The sequence below is a fragment of the Diaphorina citri genome, unplaced genomic scaffold, assembly GCF_000475195.1.
Source record: "Diaphorina citri unplaced genomic scaffold, Diaci psyllid genome assembly version 1.1 scaffold1795, whole genome shotgun sequence".
Classification (NCBI taxonomy): domain Eukaryota; kingdom Metazoa; phylum Arthropoda; class Insecta; order Hemiptera; family Psyllidae; genus Diaphorina; species Diaphorina citri.
In genome coordinates this window covers 27,068-50,688 of record NW_007379221.1, presented here as the reverse complement: position 1 = coordinate 50,688, position 23,621 = coordinate 27,068, and the positions used below count along the sequence as shown (strand labels likewise).

Here is a 23,621-nt window from a genome sequence, read left to right as displayed (position 1 = left end):
TCGAAGGTAACAGGTCTGAATTTTATAATCAACGAGTGAATTCTTTAATTTTCAATATTTTATAAAACTTGTGAAATAATTTTCCAGAAATGACGCTTTGGGGCAAAATGGTACATGGGAGCATAGTGCCCGGGGTTTCATCCTGCCCCAAGGTGTTTTGCATGTTTGGGGCAAAACGGTCTTTTTTGGTACCCTCATAAAAATGTTTTTAGTTTTTTTTTCCACTGATACATATGTATATCGTTCTTGTCTAATCTAATTTGTAGCTAAAATTATGCTTTATTTTGTTACAAAAATTACATATCTGTGTGACTTTTATTTTTTTTTTATTATTATTTTTCTTTTTTTTTTAGTTAGGACCTCATAAGCGCTAGAGGTGCCATTTTGACCCGTGTTCCCCTACATACAATACATATTTCTTCATTTTTACATAGGTAATATTAAATAATTATATTTCTCCATTGTTCCCTCTTCTCTCTTTACACATTTCTTCCCCATTATCTTTATTCTATCCATCCTGCTGGTTAAAATTATTTTCCCTTCAATTTCAGACATTTTTTCTTTCTTATCTTTTTCCTCTCCTTCCCCCTATTTTCCATTATTTAGTTTCTTCTCCTGTTTATTCTTCTCATCCATATTTTTTTTTTTCTTTATAATATTCTTTTTATTCGGCACTTCCACCTCCATTTCCTTTACTTTGGTCTTTTTCCTTTTCTTCTTCTTTTCCTTCTTCTTCTTCTTCTCCTCTTTCTTCTTCTTGTACTTCATACTTTTCTTTTCTTTTCTCTTTATTAATACATTCGTCTTTTTGTTCGTATTCATTTCCTTTTTTTTTCTACTCTTCTTCTCCTTTTTTTTTCTTTGCGAATTCTTATCTCATCTTTTCCTCTCACTGACTTTTCTCTCTTTCTTCTTCTCCTCCTCCATTGTTCATTTCCTCCTTGTTCTTTTCGTTCTTCTAACTTCGCCATCTTCAAAGTACCGGAAATCAGTCCCATTTCACATTATCATTTCTAATCCATGATGGAGAGAGAGAGACAGACAAAGAGAGAGAGGGAAGGCGGACACAGGAGTTCTGGGCTCTTTGGAGTGACGTGGAAAGTTCCAAAGTCAGTCCGTGTAACAGGGGAGCACAGTACTCGAATTTGGTATGTAGATGTCAAATGTGACAAGGATGCGACACGAAACTTTTGTTTAAGACCGGTGCAACGGTTGGCGGCATTTTACCGCTTTTTGGCGGTTTTCGGTGTAATTTAACAATATCTCGGGAACGGTATAAGCTAGAGACTTGAAATTTGGTATGTAGTTCACAAATGTGACAAGGATGCAACACAAAACGTTTGGTTGAGATGGTTGCTGCGCTTGGCGGTATTTCGACCGCTTTTGGACAGATTTCGACCGTTTTTTTGGCGGTTTTCAGCTATAGCGACAAAACGGTTAGAGATATTGTAAAAGTTAGGGTAAAAGAACACTCAAGCTCAAGCATAAGCATCATTCAATAGGATAAGGAAAGTCGTGTGATGTTCACACCAGATTTTTTTACTTGAATCCCATTCTTCCTCTCCAATACAGTGGTTAGCTGCAACAGACTGTGGGTACTGATGTGGTTGACGCAAAGACGTCTCTATTCTTTCTTCCCCATGAATTGGTTATCTTAAGACGTCCCTATTATTCCTTTATTTGTTAGGTTTATATTAGACATCCTATGTATTAACATTCTTGTATTATTCTTTGACATGTATTAGTTTCTATTCTTACCGTTTCTATTATTACTGGATACTAGGTATTTGTGTTTTTCTACTCCGACTCGAGTTTCGCCTATCTTATAGGCATCTTCATGGGAAACTGACTATTGGGTTGTTGTTGTTGTTGTTGTTGTTGTTGTTGTTGTTGTTGTTGTTGTTGTTGTTGTTGTTGTTGTTGTTGTTGTTGCCGGTTGCCGGTTGACCAGTAATAATAGAAACGGTAAGAATAATGCCTATTATTCCCTCTCAATGCAGTAGGTAGTTATTGTGGTTAGCACAAAGACGTCCGTGCAAGCACCACACTGCACCATCACATCCAACATAATCACACCATTAGGAAAAACAAAGAAAAATATTTCTCGGGAAGCGTATGTTGGGCGGAAAGAGAATATAGAAGACAAACATCACAGACAAAAGAAACTATTTTGTTGGCGTTTGCGCCGTACCTAATCGTCAGTATTCGTTTCAATTACATACCTATTCGTGTAGTATCAAATCAAGTGACACATTGAGTTGATTTCAGTGAGAACAAGCTGCTAAAAGGCGCAAAAAAATGTTTTCATCTCGTCAGGTGTGCTGCCAAGAATCAACTTCACATAGCCTGTAGTTATGAATGTCGTTGTAAAACAATGATTCCCAAGCGAGGGATCGCGGAAAAAGAGGTCGCGGAATAAATATGCATACCAAAAAGACATACATAATCTCAAGTGGTCCGCGAGATTTTTGGTTTATCAATAGTGGTCCGCCAATTCTAAAAGGTTAAGAACCCCTGGTGTAGTATCAAGTGACACATTGAGTTGCTGATTTCAGTGGGAACGAGCTGCTAAAAGGCGCAAAAAAATGTTTTCATCTCTTCTGGTGTGCTGCCAAGAATCAACTTAACAAAGCCTGTAGTTATGAATGTCATTGTAAAACAATGATTCCCAAGCGAGGGATCGCGGAAAAAGAGGTCGGAATAAATATGCATACCAAAAAGGTCTACTTAAAGGAAATGAAATATACCTGCAAAAAGGGGCTTTTTACGTCTTTTTATTAACCTAGAACATTAATATCCTTTAGAAAATTGCCTGGAAACCAATGGGTTAATTTAAGAGTGATTACATAAAAGGTCAATTTTAAATATTTACTATGTGTGGGCCGGAAGCATGTAGAACAGTTTGGTTTGTCTGTGTGATGCCACTGAAAAAAGGGCACCCTAAAAAATTGGTTTGCTTTTGAAAAAGGTTGGAAACCACTTTGAAAAAATAGCTAATAGGAAAAATGAAAAAAACCACCGAGTTGAACTCTATTTCGCTCGAAGGCAGCAAAATTATTATTGATAGCACAGCATTTGACTTCAGAGAGGAAAACATCATAGACAAATGAGAGACGTATACCGATATATCTGCCCTCAGGCTAATAATACCTACCTGAACCAAATGAAACGGGGAGAGAAAATCATCGGTGTAGAAAAGGTGAGGAGGAGAAAGAGAAACAAGAGGAGGGGAGGAAAAGGAAGGAGGAGTAGAAAGAGGAGATGGAGAAGCTAAGACAAGGGGCGGTAAAAAAAGGAACGAGAGGAAGAAGAAGGGAAGGAGTTGAAAGAAGGAGGCAGAGAAAAAGGAGGAAGACGAGGAGCAGAAATACCAAGAGAGAGGGAAAAGAAGAATGAAGGAAAGGAGATGGATAAGTAGAAAAAGAGGAGAAAGGGGAGGAAAAGGAGAAGGAAGAAGAGGAGGAGGAGAAGGAGAAGGAAGAAGAGGAGGAGGAGAAGGAGAAGGAAGAAGAGGAGGAGGAGAAGGAAACATAAAAGGTCAATTTTAAATATTTACTATGTGTGGGCCGGAAGCATGTAGAACAGTTTGGTTTGTCAGTGTGATGCCACTGAAAAAAGGGCACCCTAAAAAATTGGTTTGTTTTTGAAAAAGGTTGGAAACCACTTTGAAAAAATAGCTAATAGGTAAAATGAAAAAAACCACCGAGTTGAACTCTATTCCGCTCGAAGGCAGCAAAATTATTGATAGCACAGCATTTGACTTCAGAGAGGAAAACATCATAGACAAATGAGAGACGTATACCGATATATCTGCCCTCAGGCTAATACCTACCTGAACCAAATGAAACGGGGAGATAAATAATCATCGGTGTAGAAAAGGTGAGGACTGTGAGGAGGAGAAAGAGAAACAAGAGGAGGGGAGGAAAAGGAAGGAGGAGTAGAAAGAGGAGATGGAGAAGACAAGACAAGGGGCGGTAAAAAAGGAACGAGAGGAAGAAGAAGGGAAGAAGTTGAAAGAAGGAGGAAGATGAGGAGCAGAAATACCAAGAGAGAGGGAAAAGAAGAATGAAGGAAAGGAGAAGGATAAGTAGAAAAAGAGGAGAAAGGGGAGGAAAAGGAGAAGGAAGAAGAGGAGGAGGAGAAGGAAGAAGAGGAGGAGGAGGAGAAGGAAGAAGAGGAGGAGAAGGAAGAAGAAGAGGAGGAGGAGAATCAGAAGGGACAATCACTAGAGGGAACTGTGGAAGAAGAGAAGAGGGATTTTTTTAGTTTATTGTGGGAACAAATAATAGCAATTCAAATGGAGCTCCGGGAAATTTTTCAAAACAGGGACGGGACGTAGGGAAAAAATAAAAAAATAGATACCTACCTGTCTACCTTCCTATTACCCCATCCTAATTGATTTGCTTTGAAATATTCTCTCTCTGCGAAGCCTGAAGGGAATTGATTAACTAGGATAAAAATAAATTAATAATAATGCTAATGCAGTAATGTATTTTATTTTGAAAAGTAAAAAAGATAATAATAATAATAATAATAATAATAATAATAATAATAAAAACTAGTGAAACGGCATGATGTGGCTGCAGGTAATTGACGGAAAAATAATAAACTGAAGCATTTTATTTAAAAAGGTCCTAGACAAAAAACAAATTTCAAGTAAAAATTAAAATAAAAAGCTTTGAAGTTTTTGATTGACATTCATTTAAAAAAAAGTGGGATTTTACAAAATCGGTTGCATATACCTATTACATATTGCTGAATAATGGAGTTATCAACATGATTTGTTAAATACTGCATATTTAACAACATGCTGCATTAGAAAAGCCAGTTTATCCAAAAGGGCCCAAGTTGGAGTTAGGCCTTCTTACATCAAAGCCTCCAATCGTCAATTGGAAACTTTTGAGGAACATTCTGGAGTAGAAATTAGATACATACATAGAAAACAAACTTTTTTCATATTGGTGCCCTGGGAGCAGAATTTTCTAGGTAGGAACATAATTATGTATTAACACGTGGTATGTAATTGTAATTGTATTTGGACCTTTATTTGTATTTTTTTTTTTTTTTATTATTATTATTTATTTTTATTTTTATTAATCATCTTTATCTTCCTCTCTTTGTTTCAGGAGCGGTTGGTGGAGATGGCGGAGATGACGAGGGAGATAAGGAGAAGGAGGAGGAGGCAGAGAGAGAACGATTGGAGGCCATCCGGGAGGCGGAAGAACGGAGGAAGGAGAAACACAGAAAGATGGAGGAGGAGAGAGAAAAAATGAGACAAGAAATCCGGGATAAGGTAAGAGAAGGGTTTTTATATGTTTATCTCGTTCTTATAATATAAGATTTATTCATTGTCTATTTATTTCCAATAGTAATACATAAATAAAACACCATCGACACTCCTCCCTGTCCATTTTTCAAGGGCTTGAGGATAGACATAATCTACATGGCCCTAGTCATTTTGTTATAAGAGTAGATCAAAATATATAAAATATAAAAGGTACATACATATATATTTATTTATTTATTGTCTATTTATTTCCAATAGTAATACATAGATGAAACCCCATCGACACTCCTCCCTGTCCGTAGCTTAAGTAAAAGCTAAAGAGAGTTTCAAATGAGGCTGACTCGACATGCATAACACAGTTCTAAGAACAACATGCATAAAACAGTTCAGTTAGGAGCAGAGTGTAAATTTTGTAGGAAAAAGCGATGGTCGCATCATGTAAACGCGGCTTGCAAGCTGACTGACTTATGTATCTGTGTGAATTTAGCAATGTTTTTGTGAGGTGTGTGAAGTTATTAATGTTTTTGTCAAGTATTATGTTAAGTTAGTAATGTTTTTGTGACCTGACTCGAACCACCAACCCACCCACAGATCCCAAATTTACCGCTCTAACCAGAACCAATACACTACTGACGTTAGTTTCAATGAAAGACCATTTTTTTAGTTCTTTCCCTCTTTCTTCTTCTCCTTCTTCTTCTTCTTCTTCTTCTTCTTCTTCTTCTTCTTCTTCTTCAGTTAGGAGCAGAGTGTAAATTTTGTAGGAAAAAGCGATGGTCGCATCATGTAAACGCGGCTTGCAAGCTGACTGACTTATGTATCTATGTAAATTTAGCAATGTTTTTGTGAGAGGTGTGAAGTTGTTAATGTTTTTGTCAAGTATTATGTTAAGTTAGTAATGTTTTTGTGACCTATGCGAAGTTAGCAAAACCCGAGTGCAAAATGTGGATTCTGCAGTGAAATAATATCGACATCAATTTGGAATTTATGTAGTCTTCTATTGGATGGTCTTATTCAATTTAAACCCAAAAAATAACCAACGAACCATAATGTCTCAAAGGAATACCTAGATATATTTTAAAATAAATTTTACTAGAAAGAAGGGAGAGAGAGAAGTGGGAAAACGAAGGAAATAGAACTTCTATTAAAATACGAATTAAATCTAAAGCTCCTACTTAAATATGGCAGTCACAAAAATAATGTCGCTTCCAATTTCTCAATTTTCTTTAATTTCCCTCTCCCATCCCTCCTTCCTTTTTATTCCCCCTTTCTCCCCCCTTTTTCTTTTCTCCCCCTCTCTTCCTTTCTATTTTAATTTCCCTTATTTCTCCTCTCCCTTTCTTTCCCCTCTCTTATTGAACTCCTCTCTTTCTAATCTTCTTTTCCTCCTCCTCTTCTTCTTTCTCTTTTATAATTTCTTCTTTTGGATTCCTTTCTCCTTCTCTCTCTCTCTCTCTCTCTCTCTCTCTTTCTTTCAACTTCGTCTGTTCTCCTCTTTCTCTCTCTCTCTCCCCCCATTTCTTCTTTATCTCGATGCTTCCCTTCTTTTTTGCCTCCCCTTATCTTTCTTTCCCTTTCTCCTCTGCTTTCCTTCCTCTCTCTTCCTTCTCCTCCTTTCTCTTTTATCTCATTTCTTCCTCCTCTTTCTCCTTCCATTTTCTCATCACTCCATTTCATCTTTTTCTTTCTCTTGTGAACTCATTTCATTTTCATAACTCGAATAATAATCTTCAAAAGTCCTTTCTTCTCTTTATCTCTTTTTTTTATTCAAATATTCCTATTATTTTTCCCTTCTTCTGATAAGGTTCTTCCTAATTTCCTCTTTCCCTTTTCCTTTTTCTATTCTCCTCCAACTTTTCCTCTTTCTGTTTCTCCTTTTTTTATCCTTCTACGGACCCTAATTGAAAAAACGGGGAAAAAAAGCAATTGAACTCAAGTGATCGGATTTTAGTATTTATGAAAATTACCTTTCGGTTTAAGAAGAGCTCTTCTACTTTCCTCCATTGAAATATCCTTCTCTCTCTCTCTCTCTCTCTCTCTCTCTCTCTCTTCAATTACCAGAATAATATCCTTCGTCCTGTACTTAATAAAATTGTATTTCAGCTTTTTCAGCACTCACCAAATTATTTCTTCTTCAGCCATTTTTTTTCTCGGAACTTTGAAAGTTTTAATCGCTTTGGGTAATTTACTTCGGTTGGTGTTGTTGGGAAATTTTCAATGGAGTTTTGTTTAGTGTTCTGAGAATTATCGATAACACGAATGAATACCTTTATATCGATTTCAATTTATCCGATTTGGTTTTGTGCTTTCTCAATGGAGGAGTTGCAAGTGGGATCTCTCTCTCTCTCTCTCTCTCTCTCTCTCTCTCTCTCTCTCTCTTCAATTACCAGAATAATATCCTTCGTCCTGTACTTAATAAAATCGTATTTCAGCTTTTTCAGCATTCACCAAATTATTTCTTCTTCAGCCATTTTTTTCTCGGAACTTTGAAAGTTTTAATCGCTTTGGGTAATTTACTTGGGTTGATGTTGATGTTATTGGGAAATTTTCAATGGAAGTTTTGCTTAGTGTTCCGAGAATTATCGATAACACGAATGAACACCTTTATATCAATTTCAATTTATCCGATTTGGTTTAGAAAAAGAAAAATTCCGTTGGTCCTCATTTTTCCTGCTCTATGACTTTGAAACATCACCCAAGTAAGCGCAACTGATCTATTGCTCCTTCAGTTTTTTCTCAAGAAGATATTTATCTTTTTGGCATCTTGTTTTGGTCTTCCTTTCGGTCATTTTGATCTTTCTTAATCTTATCTTGGTTGTTATTCCCCTCATTCAGTAAATATGTTTGTCTTGACTCTTGAACTATTTTGTAGGTTGGATAGATTTCTTTGTTGTTAATGATTATTTTTGTTCGGTCAGTAAGTATTTGATGTTGCTGTGATAATAGGTATTTTTTTTTCCTTGTTGAAATGTTTATAAATTCTTTCATGGTACCGTATGGGTGAAAGAACTCACATAACGAGAATCCTAGAGAAAATAAAAATATGACCTTTTCTAAAGAGGCCCCTGGGACTAAACAAAGATCTTTGCCAAGGATGTAAAATAGGTTGCAATGTACACCGACAGAAAAAAAAAGCGAAAAAAGGAAGAGAGGAGGGAAAAACGGAATAAAGGAAGAGAGGAGGGAAAAAAACACGCAGTATAAACTCAACAATAGCGAAGAAAAACATCAAAGAGGTAAACCATGCTATAAAAAGATGAGATAGTAGAAGGTACGAGTAATAGAGAGTGGAAAATAGAGGGAAAATATCACATAGTGGGGGGAAATAGGGGGGAAATATCACATAGTGGGGGGAAAAGTGTAACATAGTGGGAAAATTTCTATGGAAAATGGACTCTTGAACTATTTTGTAGGTTGGATAGATTTCTTTGTTGTTAATGATTATTGTTGTTCGGTCAGTAAGTATTTGATGTTGCTGTGATAATAGGTATTTTTTTTCCTTGTTGAAATGTTTATAAATTCTTTCATGGTACCGTTTGGGTGAAAGAACTCACATAACGAGAATCCTAAAGAAAATAAAAATATGACCTTTTCTAAAGAGGCCCCTGGGACTACACAAAGATCTTTGCCAAGGATGTAAAATAGGTTGCAATGTACACCGACAGAAAAAAAAGCGAAAAAAGGAAGAGAGGAGGGAAAAAACGGAATAAAGGAAGAGAGGAGGGAAAAAAAAGGAAGAGAGGAGGGAAAAAACGGAATAAAGGAAGAGAGGAGGGAAAAAAACACGCAGTATAAACTCAACAATAGCGAAGAAAAACATCAAAGAGGTAAACCATGCCATAAAAAGATGAGATAGTGGAAGGTACGAGTAATAGAGAGTGGAAAATAGAGGGAAAATATCACATAGTGGGGGGAAATATCACATAGTGGGGGAAAAAAAGGGGGGGAAGTGTAACATAGTGGGGACATTTCTATGGAGAATATTATTTCTAACTGAATACGAGAAACACTGTTATCTCGGCTTTGCTGAAACCAACATCAATGTACCATTAGAAACAGGCAAAAAACCCTTTTTCTTGCACTAGGAATATTTATCATGGTGATCATGGTAAGTAGTGAAGAAGAAGAAGAAAGAGGAAGGAGAGGAGGAAAAAAAAGGACAGAGAAGAAGAAAAGAAAGAAGGTGGAGAGGAAGGAGGAGGAGAAAAAGAAGAAGAAGAAGAAGGAGAAAACGAAAAAGATGACAAAGAAGATCCTGCTGGTTAAAATTATTTTCCCTTCAATTTCAGACATTTTTTCTTTCTTATCTTTTTCCTCTCCTTCCCCCTATTTTCCATTATGTAGTTTCTTCTCCTCTTTATTCTTCTCATCCATATTTTTTTTTCTTTATAATATTCTTTTTGTTCTGCACTTCCACCTCCATTTCCTTTACTTCGGTCTTTTTCCTTTTCTTCTTCTTTTCCTCCTCCTTCTTCTTCTCCTCTTTCTTCTTCTTGTAATACTTCATACTTTTCTTCTCTTTTTCTTTTCTCTTTATTAATACATTCGTCTTTTTGTTCGTATTCATTTCCTTTTTTCTACTCTTCTTCTCCTTCCCTTCCTTTTTTTTCTTTGCGAATTCTTATCTCATCTTTTCCTCTCACTGACTTTTCTCTCTTTCTTCTTCTTCTTCTTCTTCTTCTTCTTCTTCTTCTTCTTCTTCTTCTTCTTCTTCTCCTCCTCCATTGTTCATTTCCTCCTTGTTCTTTTCGTTCTTCCAACTTCGCCATCTTCAAAGTACCGGAAATCAGTCCCATTTCACATTATCATTTTCTGATCCATGATGGAGAGAGAGACAGACAAAGAGAGAGGGAAGGACGGGGAGAGTTAGAGAGAGAGGGAGAGAGAGAGAGAGAGAGAGAGCTTGTATCTGAAGTGCCTGCTCTGCTGCTGTACCATTATAATGTGAAACATATAACATGATATGCCTAATACATACCTACGCGAGAGAGAGAAAGAGAGAGAGGGAGGGGGGGGGAGAGAGAGAGAGAGAGAGAGAGAGAGAGAGAGAGAGAGAGAGAGAGAGAGAGAGTTAGAGAGGGAGAGAGCTTGTATCAGAAGTGCTCTGCTGCTGTACCAATATAATGTGAAACATATAACATGATATGCCTAATACATACCTACGTTCCTACGTATTACATGATATTATGTTTTGGGAATTTATGTAAATTTATTTCGCCGGAATTCTAAAACTTTTGAGTCAATTTCTTGTTATTGCTTTGTATTTGTTGCTATTGTATTTCATGTATTGTTTTGGGAATTTATGTAAATTTTCGCCGGAATTCTAAAACGTTTGAGTCAATTTCTTGTTATTGCTTTGTATTTGTTGCTATATTGTATTTCATCGAGTATACTGTGGGTATTGTTTTGAATGATAGGCCATTAGTTTCTCTATCAAATTCACAAAATGTGTTGAGAAATTCGAGGCCTAAGAGCTTAAATCACCACTTTAATTTCATTTACATTACAATTGTTTACAATAATTTTACTGTAGAAATGTACAATACAAATTTAATCTCTCTCTCTCTCTCCCTCAGTTATAATCTTCAGTATTTTTTGGTCGAATTTCTCTCTAATTCATTATTTTGTAGATTTTACATTTTGTCCTTCTATATCTCTTTCTCTACTGTTTTTACCTTATATTTCTGTCTCAATTAGTCTCTCTCTCTCTCTCTCTCCCTCTCTCTCTCTCTCTCTCTCTCTCTCTCTCTCTACTTGTATTCTATGTCTCTTTGTTTCTCTCACACCTCTGTTTTTGTCTCTCTCTCTCTCTCTTTTGCCCTTTTTTCTGTCATTCTCTCTCTTATTTTCTCACTTTTTTGTTCTTTTTCCATCAACAATGTTATTTAACAACGTTAATATTTGCTTTGTGACGCTTTCTCTTTGTTTCTGTCTTTTTGTCTCGCTGATGTGTATTTCTCTCTCTCTCTCTCTCTCTCTCTCTCTCTCTCTCTCTCTCTCTCTCTCTCTCTCTCTCTCTCTCCTATCCGTCTATTTTTTACAGACCTCTTTTTTTCACACTAGTCCATTTTTTTTTCTTTGTGATTTGATTTTTTCATGTTGGATGTATCTATCTACTCTTTTACAAAACCTGCTTATTTCAAGACATCACACGAAGAGGTTTGTTAGATATCAGAATAAGAAGAGGAGGAGAAAAAAGGAAAACAACAACAACAACAACAAAAAGAGGAGATGTAGGAAAAAGCCCAACATTATTTGTTAAAATAAAAAAGAAAGGAAAGTTGAGTGTTTATTGAAAACCCGTCAATGATTTTGTTCTTCCAAAGAAAGAAAACAAGGAGAAGGAGAAGAAAGAAGAAGAAGAAAACCCATGTCAAAATTAAAGCAAGAAAATAAGGAGCATGAAAAATATAAGGTGAAAAGAGAGAGAGAGAGAGAAAGAGGGAGAGAGAGAGAAAGGGAAAGAGAGGATGAAGGAGTATTGAAAAAGCTCTCCAGAAAAATATCCCTAATTTTCCCAACAGGGGAAGACTGGAAAGTAAATTGGCAGATCTAATCAAGCCAGGTTGATTGAAAACTTAATGATATTGGGGAGAAAAATAAGAAATAGGTGATGAAGAAGACGAAGAATAGAAAGAAGAGGAAGAAGAACTGAGAATAATAATAATAAGAAGAAGATCTAAGAAGAAAAATGGATAAGAGCAGATGGGCTTTGAAACAAGGTAAAAGAGAAGATAAAAGAAGAAGAATAATAACAAAAGGCAGAATTACGAGAATATGATGACAAAGAACACGAAGAATATGATAAAGAAGAACTAAGTTACTAAGAAGTGGAAGAGTAATCGTATAATGAAGAAGCCGCGGAGAATTATAATGGAAAAGAAGAAGAGACAAAGAGAGAAAGGAAAGAAATAGAGAGAATGGGAGACTAAAAAAAAAGCGAAAAGAATATTAGGGAGAGAGAGAAAGAAAATGAAAGGCGAGAGAGAGAGAGAGAGAGAGAGAGAAAGTGAGAAACAGAGAGAGAGAAAGGAAGATCAAGAGAAAAACTGGATAGAAAATGACATATATATAGGTACAGATAAACATTAAATTTTCCAGACAAAAAAGTATAATCCTACAATATTTAAATCCGCTAACTTATGTTATTTAGCTGCTATTAGGGCGCGTAACAAACCAATCTTATTATTCTGTGAAAGACAAAACTGGATAGAAAATGACATATATATAGGTACAGATAAACATTAAATTTTCCAGACAAAAAAGTATAATCCTACAATATTTAAATCCACTAACAAAAAATATAAATTCTCAATAAATGTCTGTAGGTAGGTACTATGTGGACATTATTATTCTCAAAAGTTTGTACAATACAAATTTAATCTCTCTCTCTCTCTCTCTCTCTCTCTCTCTCTCCCTCACTTATAATCTTCAGTCTTTTTTGGTTGAATTTCTCTCTAATTCATTATTTTGTAGATTTACATTTTGTCGTTCTATATCTCTTTCTCTACTGTTTTTACCTTATATTTCTGTCTCCATTACTCTCTCTCTCTCTACTTGTATTCTATGTCTCTTTGTTTCTCTCACACCTCTCTTTTTGTCTCTCTCTCTCTCTCTCTCTCTCTCTCTTTCTAATAACTAATAACTATTGCAAACTTTGTTGACAATATTATTAGAGGTAAATAAGGACTCGGTTAGCCGAAAAAATCCCTTAAAATTTGACCTAATTTGAATTTTCCCTTCTCTTTTTTTTTTTTTTTTTTTTTATTCTCAATGCAGTCAAACAGTCCTGAACATTAAAAAAGGGGGGAAAAATCTTTATAGATTTAAAAAACAGCTGTGATAGACTATTAACATTGAGTTTGTAGAGCAAAGAAAGAGAGAAAGGAAGAAAGAGAAACAGCGACGCTATTTGATGATAAAAAGATCAAGTACAAGTTCGAAACTAAGTTACATCATGGCAAAAACAAATCAAATCAAGGAGTACCTCAAGGATCATCAATTGGACCAATCCTCCTCAAAGGAATCAGCAAAAGTAATATCTACTGCCCTTGGTTGGTATTCGGACGGGTAAATTTCCCAATCTTGGAAGTTTGAGCTCCTGTCTTGGACAATCACCCAAACAACATTCATAAAAGTTTACAGGACATTCATCCAAGGTCAATCATCAATTGGACCAATCCTCCTCAAAGGAATCAGCAAAAGTAATATCTACTGCCCTTGGTTGGTATTCGGACGGGTAAATTTCCCATTCTTGGAAGTTTGAGCTCCTGTCTTGGACAATCACCCAAACAACATTCATAAAAGTTTACAGGACACTCATCTAAGGTCTCTTTTACATCTTCTCCTTTTTGTGTCTTTTCTGACACCCTTTTTCATTCGCATTTTGTTGTACTTTTTTCAATATTGTTTTTACATTCAAACATTTTCATCCAAGGTCATTCCGGGGGTCAAATTGACTCTAGTAGGGAGTCCTCTTTTACAAAGTGACTCCTTAGTAGAGTCACATTGATTCCTGATGACTCACTCACCAGCAAATGGTGACGTCACAACAGCAGATGACGTCATGGCATGTTTTGTTTAGTTTGAGATAATGGTCAAGTACGATATCATACATATTTCTAGACATGGTCTTCACTTAACTGGAGTGGATTATGGACTGTCCCCTATCTGATAGACGTTAAAAAACAAAAACATTTTCTCTCTTATTTGCACACTTCTTGAACAATTATTTACCCATCCCTCACCAACTCTCTTCCTTTCTCTTCTTTCGTCGTTTCTTTTTCTTCTTCATCTGTCTCTATATATTTCTTTGCTTTTTCATTTTGTTCCATTTACAAGCTGGTAATTATCATTTTTTTTTATTCCCTTAACTTCTTTTCCCCTGTCTAACAAAAATCTTCTTCTTTTTCATTCATTTTATTTCTATAATTATTTTTTAAGTGCAACCTTTCAGCTGTCCAACTTTTTTTTTCTATCTTTTTATTTCGTTTCTCTTTAATTACCCGTTCGTTTTTCACGCTCTCAGTCTTGTTTTTTAACGTCTATCAGATAGGGGACAGTCCATAATCCACTCCAGTCAAGTGAAGACCATGTCTAGAAATAGTCATGGCATATGTTTAACAGTGTCGTGTCGTCAGATTTTCAAAAAGGGGAAGCTATAAACCCATACAATATACCGATCCGCTGGTGGTCTTAAAATCCAGGTTGACGTGGTAAGTAGGGCTGATTAAAACCTAATACATATAGAGAGGAAGGAAGGCGATACTCCCCTAGTTTTCATGGAAAACACGTCACTATTGTTAGAATTAATATATGTAGGTTGTACAATATATCCTGGGAAAATACCAGCAGAAAAACAAACAAATGACAAAATTTTTCTTTTATTATTCCTAAATTATTACGTGTGTGTATGTAGAATTGTAGACGAGTAGGTATGCATGTCTACATAGGTACTTTGTTTTAATATTTTTTATTATTCTTATGAAACTTTTGTTAAAACATCTGCATTCTTTTCAGGTAAAATAACCTATGTATTTTTCTAAATATATACCTATTTTGTGTTTTCCACATATTTTTCTTATTGTTCTCATTCTCATCTTATTCAGGTTTTAGGAACTCATAATTTTCAACTCGTAAACACATTATAATCTTGTAAACAAACTTACAAATTTCTCCCGCTGAGAAAGAATCTGGCTTGAACATCACACGACTTTGCTTTAATCCTATTAATTTTTGTTCCGTTGTTAATAAATGATACTTTTTGTTGAGTTTAGGTGTGAGTTTGGGAGGATCTTCTCTAACTTTGTCAATACCTCTAACCTCAAAACGTGTTCTGAGTTTCGGCACTCCTGTCACTAAAAACTTATCGTCGTTGCATTCTCAGACGATTACATTACTTTCCTTATTATAGGACAAGGAAAGTAAAAGAAGACATTCCATGCTTCCAAATTTCTCGAAAGCAACTTTTTTTAGGTACCTACTTTCCGTTTTCCTCCTGAATGTTTTTCGTTTTTCTCTGTTTTTTTTCTTCACATTCCCTTCCCCCCTTTTTTAATGTAATATTTATATTATGGCATTTGCTGCTATGCTGTATGCCGTTGCGAGATTACACCTTCCGAATCCGCTGAGATTTTTCTCTTCTTCCAAGATGTTTTCTAAGAAAACAAAAACCGTTTCAGCCCGGAAGGGGGGGACGAATTTCATCACTTAAAGTAACAGTAAAAAAAAACGATGAAAAATAAGAAAAAATGTAAAAGAAAAGGTTGAAAAAATAATGGGATGTATCTGTCCGCATTTTGACTGCTTCATTCTGACCTTTTTCCTCGTGGTCCTCCAATAATGTACATAATTTCGAATAGGGGATGTTTCCACTATTTCGAATAGTGGATATCCCTTGTTTGTACCAATTGGCGCCCGAAGAGGGACACATGTTTACAAACTCTGATGATTATTGCTTTTATATGTGTATTTTTATCTTTTTATTGAGGGATTCATTTTATTTATTTCATTCTTCTTTTTAATTTTCTGGATTGACTTTTTTGTTCCTCCCCAATTGGAAAGCTCTGCAGTCGTTCTATTGTTTTAATGTTCTATCTATTCTATCTATTATGGGACTGGTTGCTCCTCTCCCAAGAGAGTATGAAATTAACACTGCGACCTCTGTAGATCTATTGTGACCAGTATTTTTTCCCCTGCCCAAGCTGCTATACCCTGGCCTTGATGGAACCTAGAAGTACCCTCACTGGTATATTTCAACCTCCCCAGTTTCTCTAAAATTAACCTGCAGCACCTCTAAAGAGTCCGCATACTCAGGTTTATTCCAGAGAAAAGCTGTGAGTCCATATACTATCCCATTAAGAGGAAACCAAGAGGTGTCATCAAGGCCAGAGAGCTAGCTAAGGGCCCCTAAATTGTAGGGGTCAGATGAGGGATATTCAGGTACATAATTATGTCGTTGTACCCTACTTCCTGAGACGGACTTGACCATAGTCCCATTCAGGTACCCTCAAATAAAAAAAAACAATTAAAAATAATAATTTAATAAAAATAAAATACTTAAAATAGGTCGATAAAGGTATAGATAGATACATGCAAGGAAATTTAAGGTGTTGATTTTTGTAAAATTGATAAAAACATTACATTTAGCAGAAACTGACAAAATATTGTTCTAGATCGTAAAAGAGCAAAATGGATCTTAAGAAGCTGTCAATATTAGGACAGAAGACTTCAAGAAAAGTCGAAAAAACCGTGGAAAAACACTAGAACGATGAACGCGAATAAATAAGATAAACAAAAGCCGAAATTAATTAGTCGAAAAAAAAAGAGCAAAATAAACACACCCAAAAAATACTAAAAGCATAATACTGAAAGGAAAAAAGTGAAGTGGGGGGAAAGATAATACAAAAATTTAGAAGAAAAATAATAATAACAGAGGACGGAGGAGGAGGAGAAGAAGAAGGATAAGTAGTAGAAGAATAAGAAAACCAAGAGCTCCAAACAAAAGATGGTGATGAAGACAGAATAACAAGAGAACCAAGAGAAGTAGAAAATACACAAACCTTGAAGAACGAAAGAGGAAAGAGGACTAGATGTGGGGAATAAAAATAAAGATGTTAAGCTACTTAAAGGATAAAAAGATAAAAATGAAAATACTAGATCGAGCAAGAGAGGCAGCAGGGACCCTAATTGAAAAAAACGGAAAAAAAAAGCAATTGAACTCAAGTGATCGGATTTTAGTATTTATGAAAATTACCTTTCGGTTTAAGAGATTTGGTTTTGTGCTTTCTCAATTGCTTCTTCAGTTTTTTCTCAAGAAGATATTTATCTTTTTGGCATCTTGTTTTGGTCTTCCTTTTGGTCATTTTGATCTTTCTTATCTTGGTTATTATTTCCCTCATTCAGTAAATATGTTTGTCTTGACTCTTGAACTATTTTGTAGGTTGGATAGATTTCTTTGTTGTTAATGATTATTGTTGTTCGGTCAGTAAGTATTTGATGTTGCTGTGCCAATATTTTTTTTCCTTGTTGAAATGTTTATAAATTCATTCATGGTGCCGTTTGGGTGAAAGAACTCACATAACGAGAATCCTAAAGAAAATAAAAATATGACCTTTTCTAAAGAGGCCCCTGGGACTAAACAAAGATCTTTGCCAAGGATGTAAAATAGGTTGCAATGTACACCGACAGAAAAAAAAAGCGAAAAAAGGAAGAGAGGAGGGGAAAAACGGAATAAAGGAAGAGAGGAGGGAAAAAGAACACGCAGTATAAACTCAACAAAAGCGAAGAAAAACATCAAAGAGGTAAACCATGCTATAAAAAGATGAGATAGTGGAAGGTACGAGTAATAGAGAGTGGAAAATAGAGGGAAAATATCACATAGTGGGGGGAAATAGAGGGAAAATATCACATAGTGGGGGAAAAAAGGGGGGGAAGTGTAACATAGTGGGAAAATTTCTATGGAGAATATTTCTAACTGAATACGAGAAACACGAACACTGTTATCTCGGCTTTGCTGAAACCAACATCAATGTACCATTAGAAACAGGCAAAAAACCCTTTTTCTTGTACTAGGAATAATAATTATCATGGTAAGTAGTGAAGAAGAAGAAAGAGGAAGGAGAGGAGGAAAAAAAAGAGGACAGAGAAGAAGAAAAGAAAGAAAAAGGTGGAGAGGAAGGAGGAGGAGGGTTTCTTTGAACAAGATTCAGGACGTAAGCAGTAGCATCTTGCGACTTGCTACTTGCGACGTGTTACCTCAGTGCGAAACGCGCCTAACACTCTATCTCTAACTTTCTCTTCTGTTCCCAGTACAACATCAAGAAGAAGGAGGAGATCCAAGAGCCGGAACCTGTAGAACCTGAGAACCCTCTGATGAGGAAGAAGAAGACGCCTGAGGAATTGGCGCGAGAAGCCGAGGAAGCCGACCAGGACGAATTTACAAGTGAGTAGCGCGACTATAAACTGAGTAGCGCGACTAGACAGTGAGTAGCGCGACTATAGAAAAAGAATAGCTCAGCTAAGAAGTGAGCGCGTATAGGATGAGATAAGCCACTAAATTGGATACTGTTTGGTTAGCCGGGGCTTTTTTATTTCAATATCAAAATATCTACCTACATATTTCTAGATTCGGATAGCCCGGGCCTCAATTGTGTCAATAGGAAGTGAATATAGTGTCTACCGAGTCGAATTAGCAAGTGAGTAGCGCAACTAGGAACTAGGTAGCGCGACTAGGAAGTGGATAGCGCGACTAGAAAATGAGTAGCGCGACTGGAAGATGAGTCTAGCAAGTATTCAGGGAAGAAGAGTCACGCAAGTATTTATCTAGGGACATTTTTCCGAGCCGCCATTTTTAGCCGTTTAATACTTAGGGGATTTCAAATCAGGCAACATCATACATTTAGGGTTAGTATTAATAATAACTAATTAACTAATAACTATTGCAAACTTTGTTGACAATATTATTAGAGGTAAATAAGGACTCGGTTAGCCGAAAAAATCCCTTAAAATTTGACTTAATTTGAATTTTCCCTTCTCCTCTCTCTCTTTCCTCTTGTTCTTTCCTTCCTTCTTCCTTTTCTTGTTTTCTTTTCGTCTTGCTCTCTTTGATTCTTCCTTTCCTATATTTCTTCTCTCTTTTACATCTTCTCCTTTTTGTGTCTTTTCTGACACCCTTTTTCATTCGCATTTTGTTGTACTTTTTTCAATATTGTTTTTACATTTAAACATTTTCTCTCTTTTTTTGCACACTTCTTGAACAAACATGGCTTTTCTTTCCACAAGGGGCGGATTTTTTTTTTTTTTTTTATCTCAATGCAGTCAAACAGTTCTGAACATTAAAAAAAGGGAAAAAAAATCTTTATAGATTTAAAAAACAGCTGTGATAGACTATCAACATTGAGTTTGTAGAGCAAAGAAAGAGAGAAAGAGAAACAGCGACGCTATTTGATGATAAAAAGACCAAGTAGTCGTCGTTTTCTTTTTCTTCTTCATCTGTCTCTATATATTTCTTTGCTTTTTCATTTTGTTCCATTTACAAGCTGGTAATTATCATTTGATTCCGTTAACTTCTTTTCCCCTGTCTAACAAAAAATCTTCTTCTTTTTCATTCATTTTATTTCTATAATTATTTTTTAAGTGCAACCTTTCAGCTGTCCAACTTTTTTTTCTATCTTTTTATTTCGTTTCTCTTTAATTACCCGTTCGTTTTTCACGCTCTCTTTTTCAACTTTTGTTTTCTTTTCAACCTTGTCTATCTATTTCGTTATTTTCTCTCGTGTCTGTTCTTTTTTCATGTATTTTTTTCTTAGTCTTCTTCTTTTTCTTCTTCTTTTTATTTCCATCCCTTCACTTCTCCTTTTCACCTTGTTTATATTTTCGTCTATGTTCTGTCTAACAAAAATCTTCTTCTTTTTCATTCATTTTATTTCTATAATTATTTTTTAAGTGCAACCTTTCAGCTGTCCAACTTTTTTTTTCTATCTTTTTATTTCGTTTCTCTTTAATTACCCGTTCGTTTTTCACGCTCTCATTTTCAACTTTTGTTTTCTTTTCAACCTTGTCTATCTATTTCGTTATTTTTTCTCGTGTCTGTTCTTTTTTCATGTATTTTTTTCTTATTCTTCTTAGTCTTCTTCTTTTTCTTTCTTTTTCTTTTAATTTCCATCCCTTCACTTCTCCTTTTCACCTTGTTTATATTTTCGTCTATGTTATCCATACTTTCATCTGTTTCCCCTCTATCTTTATTCACACTTTTTCTTCTAACAGCACTTTTATCAATTAGGTTAAATAATAATTTATTATATTTTCTATTTCCAACACAGTTTCTAACACTTCTTTCATTCTCTCTTTCAGCTCTGTTTATCTCTTCTTGCACTTGAAAAAAGTAATTAATTTTACTGGGTTCGATTCCTGGTGCTTTTTTGGACTTTCTGTATCAACTTTGGGATATCCTTAGTCTCGTGAGAATAACAGTTCTATTATTTTATTGATTAGCTCTTCGAGGACCCCTTTGAAAATAGAAACTTACATACATTTCACGGAACCCTTTTAACACAACTTCTGCTATATCTTCAATTGTTTTGTCTATATTTTCTACTCTACCCTCTAATACAGATTTTATGTATTCTTTTATTTTCACGCTATCTCTCTTTCGGACTCTGTCTAAATCTGTGTCTGTCTATTTTTCTCTTCTGTCTTCTTTAACTCTTTTCTACTCTACCCTCTAATACAGATTTTATGTATTCTTTTATTTTCACGCTATCTCTCTTTCGGACTCTGTCTAAATCTGTGTCTGCCTATTTTTCTCTTCTGTCTTCTTTAACTTTTTTCTTCTTCGCCTCTCTCTTTTCTGTTCTTTTCCAGAATTCAAGAACACGATCGAAACTCAAATTACCGAGGTCAAAACTCAGATCGAAAACAATTGCTCCATGCAATAGACCCTCTCCCCCCACGATATTAGATACCCACCCACCCACCACTAAATTTTAAAACTTTAGACAATAATACACCCCCAACAGCTATAAAACTTCTCTAATCTCTTCACACACGGATGGAAAAGTAATTGTGAACAATATTGCATTTCGCTATAGTGTTATTTTGATTTAGTTGTTTGTCAATATATCCTCTCGTATTGCATTTGAGAGGAAAGTTAGTCCCAAGCTATTTGCAGTAAAAATTAGATTATTTTGTTTTGAAGCAATAAATAAAATTAGTTCTCTTTTTTCAAAACGGATTGAATTACAACTTTGCAGTAAAAATTAGATTATTTTGTTTTGAAGCAATAAATAAAATTAGTTCTCTTTTTTCAAAACGGATTGAATTACAACTTTTTTTCATGTTTGGGATACCCCCATTTTGTATTTTTCATCAAACCATGCATATCGTTTACACTTTTTTCCGTTTTATTTGAAAAGAGTTGTATTTTAATTTTGATTTATTAGACTGGTAGTTTGTTTTCAAAACAACTGTACATACATAACACATTATTTAGAGTTTTTTTTTCTAAACTTTAGTTTCTCAGTTTGAAATTAGTTGCCATTAGTTGAAAATAGATTGTTGGCAAACTGTAAAATATTTTAAAGTAATTATGTCTCTTGGTGATAAAAGTTTCTAATGGTCGCTTGTGTTTGGAGGGTTTGGTAATTTTATTTTAGACTGTACTCATGGCATTTTTTTTTTTTCTTTTGTTTTCTAGCTTCATCACATTAATTCTTTGTCGAATAATTTGTGATTAGTGGAGGGTCATTAAAAAATTTATGTAGATTTTTTTCGATTGAAATACCTTTTTTATATTACCGCAAAGAATACATAAACTTGGAAAATGATACATCTATAAAACAACTTTCAAATTAGAAACTCTAGTCAGATATTACCTACATTTTTTTAACTTCACTTGATAAATTTCAAAATACTAATTCACAATTTCTAACATAGCCTCTCTTGTCTCCATTTCCACAGGGTTTAGGAACACAATGGAAAATCAACTGAACGAACTGAAAACTCAAATAGAAAGCCGGTGTAGCGTCCAATGAATTCGGCCTCCATGGTCTTGGAGTAAATCCGACCAGAAGTAATCTCCGGCAACGTCGCAATCAACAAGAAATCTGGCAACATGGCAAGAAAACAACGATCCGATTTGTGTATTTCCTTTCATTCCTTCTGTCACAGTATGCAAAAAAATATTTAATTGTTGATTATTTTTAAAATAATTGTTATTAAATATTTATATATTTCTGTATTATTATACATTTTAATTAAATGTCAGTGAGTGTTTTAATAAGCTCTTTTTTATTATTAAATAAATATATAATAAATGAATGTACTCAGTTTTATTTAGTTGTTATATTTTCCTCAAATAATCGTTTTGATAGTGTTATGCAAAACCAAATGAATATCTTTTTGGGGCAAACTAATGGTGGCAGTTGGCTCTCTGATTTTGATATTTTTTTTTACTTTTTGACCTATTTTCAAGGGGGGAAAATAGAACCAATCTGAATGTCTAATGCTTCAAATAATTTCTCCTGCAGTTTCCAACACTACTATCAGCAGTCTGGATTCAACTTGGGAAGTTATTTGGACTCACCTGAAAGGTTAAACAGTTTGATGTGCAAAAACTTCATCAGAAGATATTATGATGATGTGCCTAACCAACTAGATCCCAAAAATAATATCTGCAGAATATAACAAAAACAGTATAACGCTTTCGCTGAAACAGCTTCCAGTTTTTCTGACATAAAACGTCTAGATTCTCTCACAAATTCCAAAAAGGTTGTCAAAGTCAGAAAAAAAATCAAACTGCCTGATGCCCCAAATATTTTAGCTCCCTGAGGACAATATATTATTTCATTGGCCAATAGTGGTGGGGTATACACAGTGGAGAATTTTCTAACGATGAAATTTTTTATGCTATAAAGTATAATGGAAAGTAAAAGTACTCCATTAAACAGTACCTAAATTAATAAAGCATAAAAACAAGAACTTAAATAGATCATATATCACTAATAAATCCACGCAGAACATACGAGTCTCATTAAAAAATAGAATTGTAACATCTTAAAATGCTCGCTTAAGAATTTCAAGAATTTGTTTGAACACCGATTCAGAAGTGATGTACACATTCTAAATAATTTTATCAATATGATGCCTCACACAGAGTGTAAAAATTATTACTAATAGATTTAAGTAATTAATTACTTACTTTATCATGGACCGGACAGAGACACTCATCGCCGAAAGCAAAGAAGAGGTAAACAGCAGCGGAAGAAGATACAACAGGTATACCAACATGTCCATTGTCCACATTCTAAATACAAACTGTAGCTTTAATATAGGCTTTTTCTTCGCATTAGCTCACTAGATTCTGAAATATTGTTTCTGACATATTAGAAAATATGTAGATTAGGCACAAAATGAACTCAATTTTGGTCCAAACCTAGGTCAAAACTCAAAATACAACATTGTAGCCGAAAATCCACTGTGACCAAACGCTGGCTGTAGTCTTTCTTGTTTTTTTGGTGTCACATTTTAGGTGTAAAAATTATGTTAAATTTTATTTTATTATTTAGACAATCTAGAAAAAAATATAATATTAGCGAACAAGAAATAACTTTGTGAGGTTATCCTGCAAATATTTTTCATTGGATATTTTCCTCCCTGAAAATTAATTAAAATTAAATTTATAAAATTTGATTTGAATTATTTCACCAAACTTTTTCAAAAGTTATTAAAAAACCTTCAACATGTGTGGTTTACTTTCACTTGTTCATATTTTGTTTCATTCTGAACCTTTTGAAAACCTCATTCAAACCTTATTCACCTTTTGAAATTCAGTTATATC

The 23,621-nt window shown here is 34.8% G+C and overlaps 1 protein-coding gene across 1 annotated transcript; it reads left to right on the top strand.

Annotated features, from left to right (window-relative positions):
• The first annotated feature begins 5,125 nt into the window (after nt 1–5,125).
• On the top strand, nt 5,126–22,373 carry LOC103517285 (complexin). Its single transcript, XM_008482308.3, has 3 exons — nt 5,126–5,293; nt 18,095–18,227; nt 21,743–22,373. Exons 1-3 carry the CDS (start codon nt 5,249–5,251, stop codon nt 21,814–21,816), a joined length of 252 nt encoding a protein of 83 aa, XP_008480530.1. The 5' UTR covers nt 5,126–5,248; the 3' UTR covers nt 21,817–22,373.
• The last annotated feature ends 1,248 nt before the right edge of the window (nt 22,374–23,621 follow it).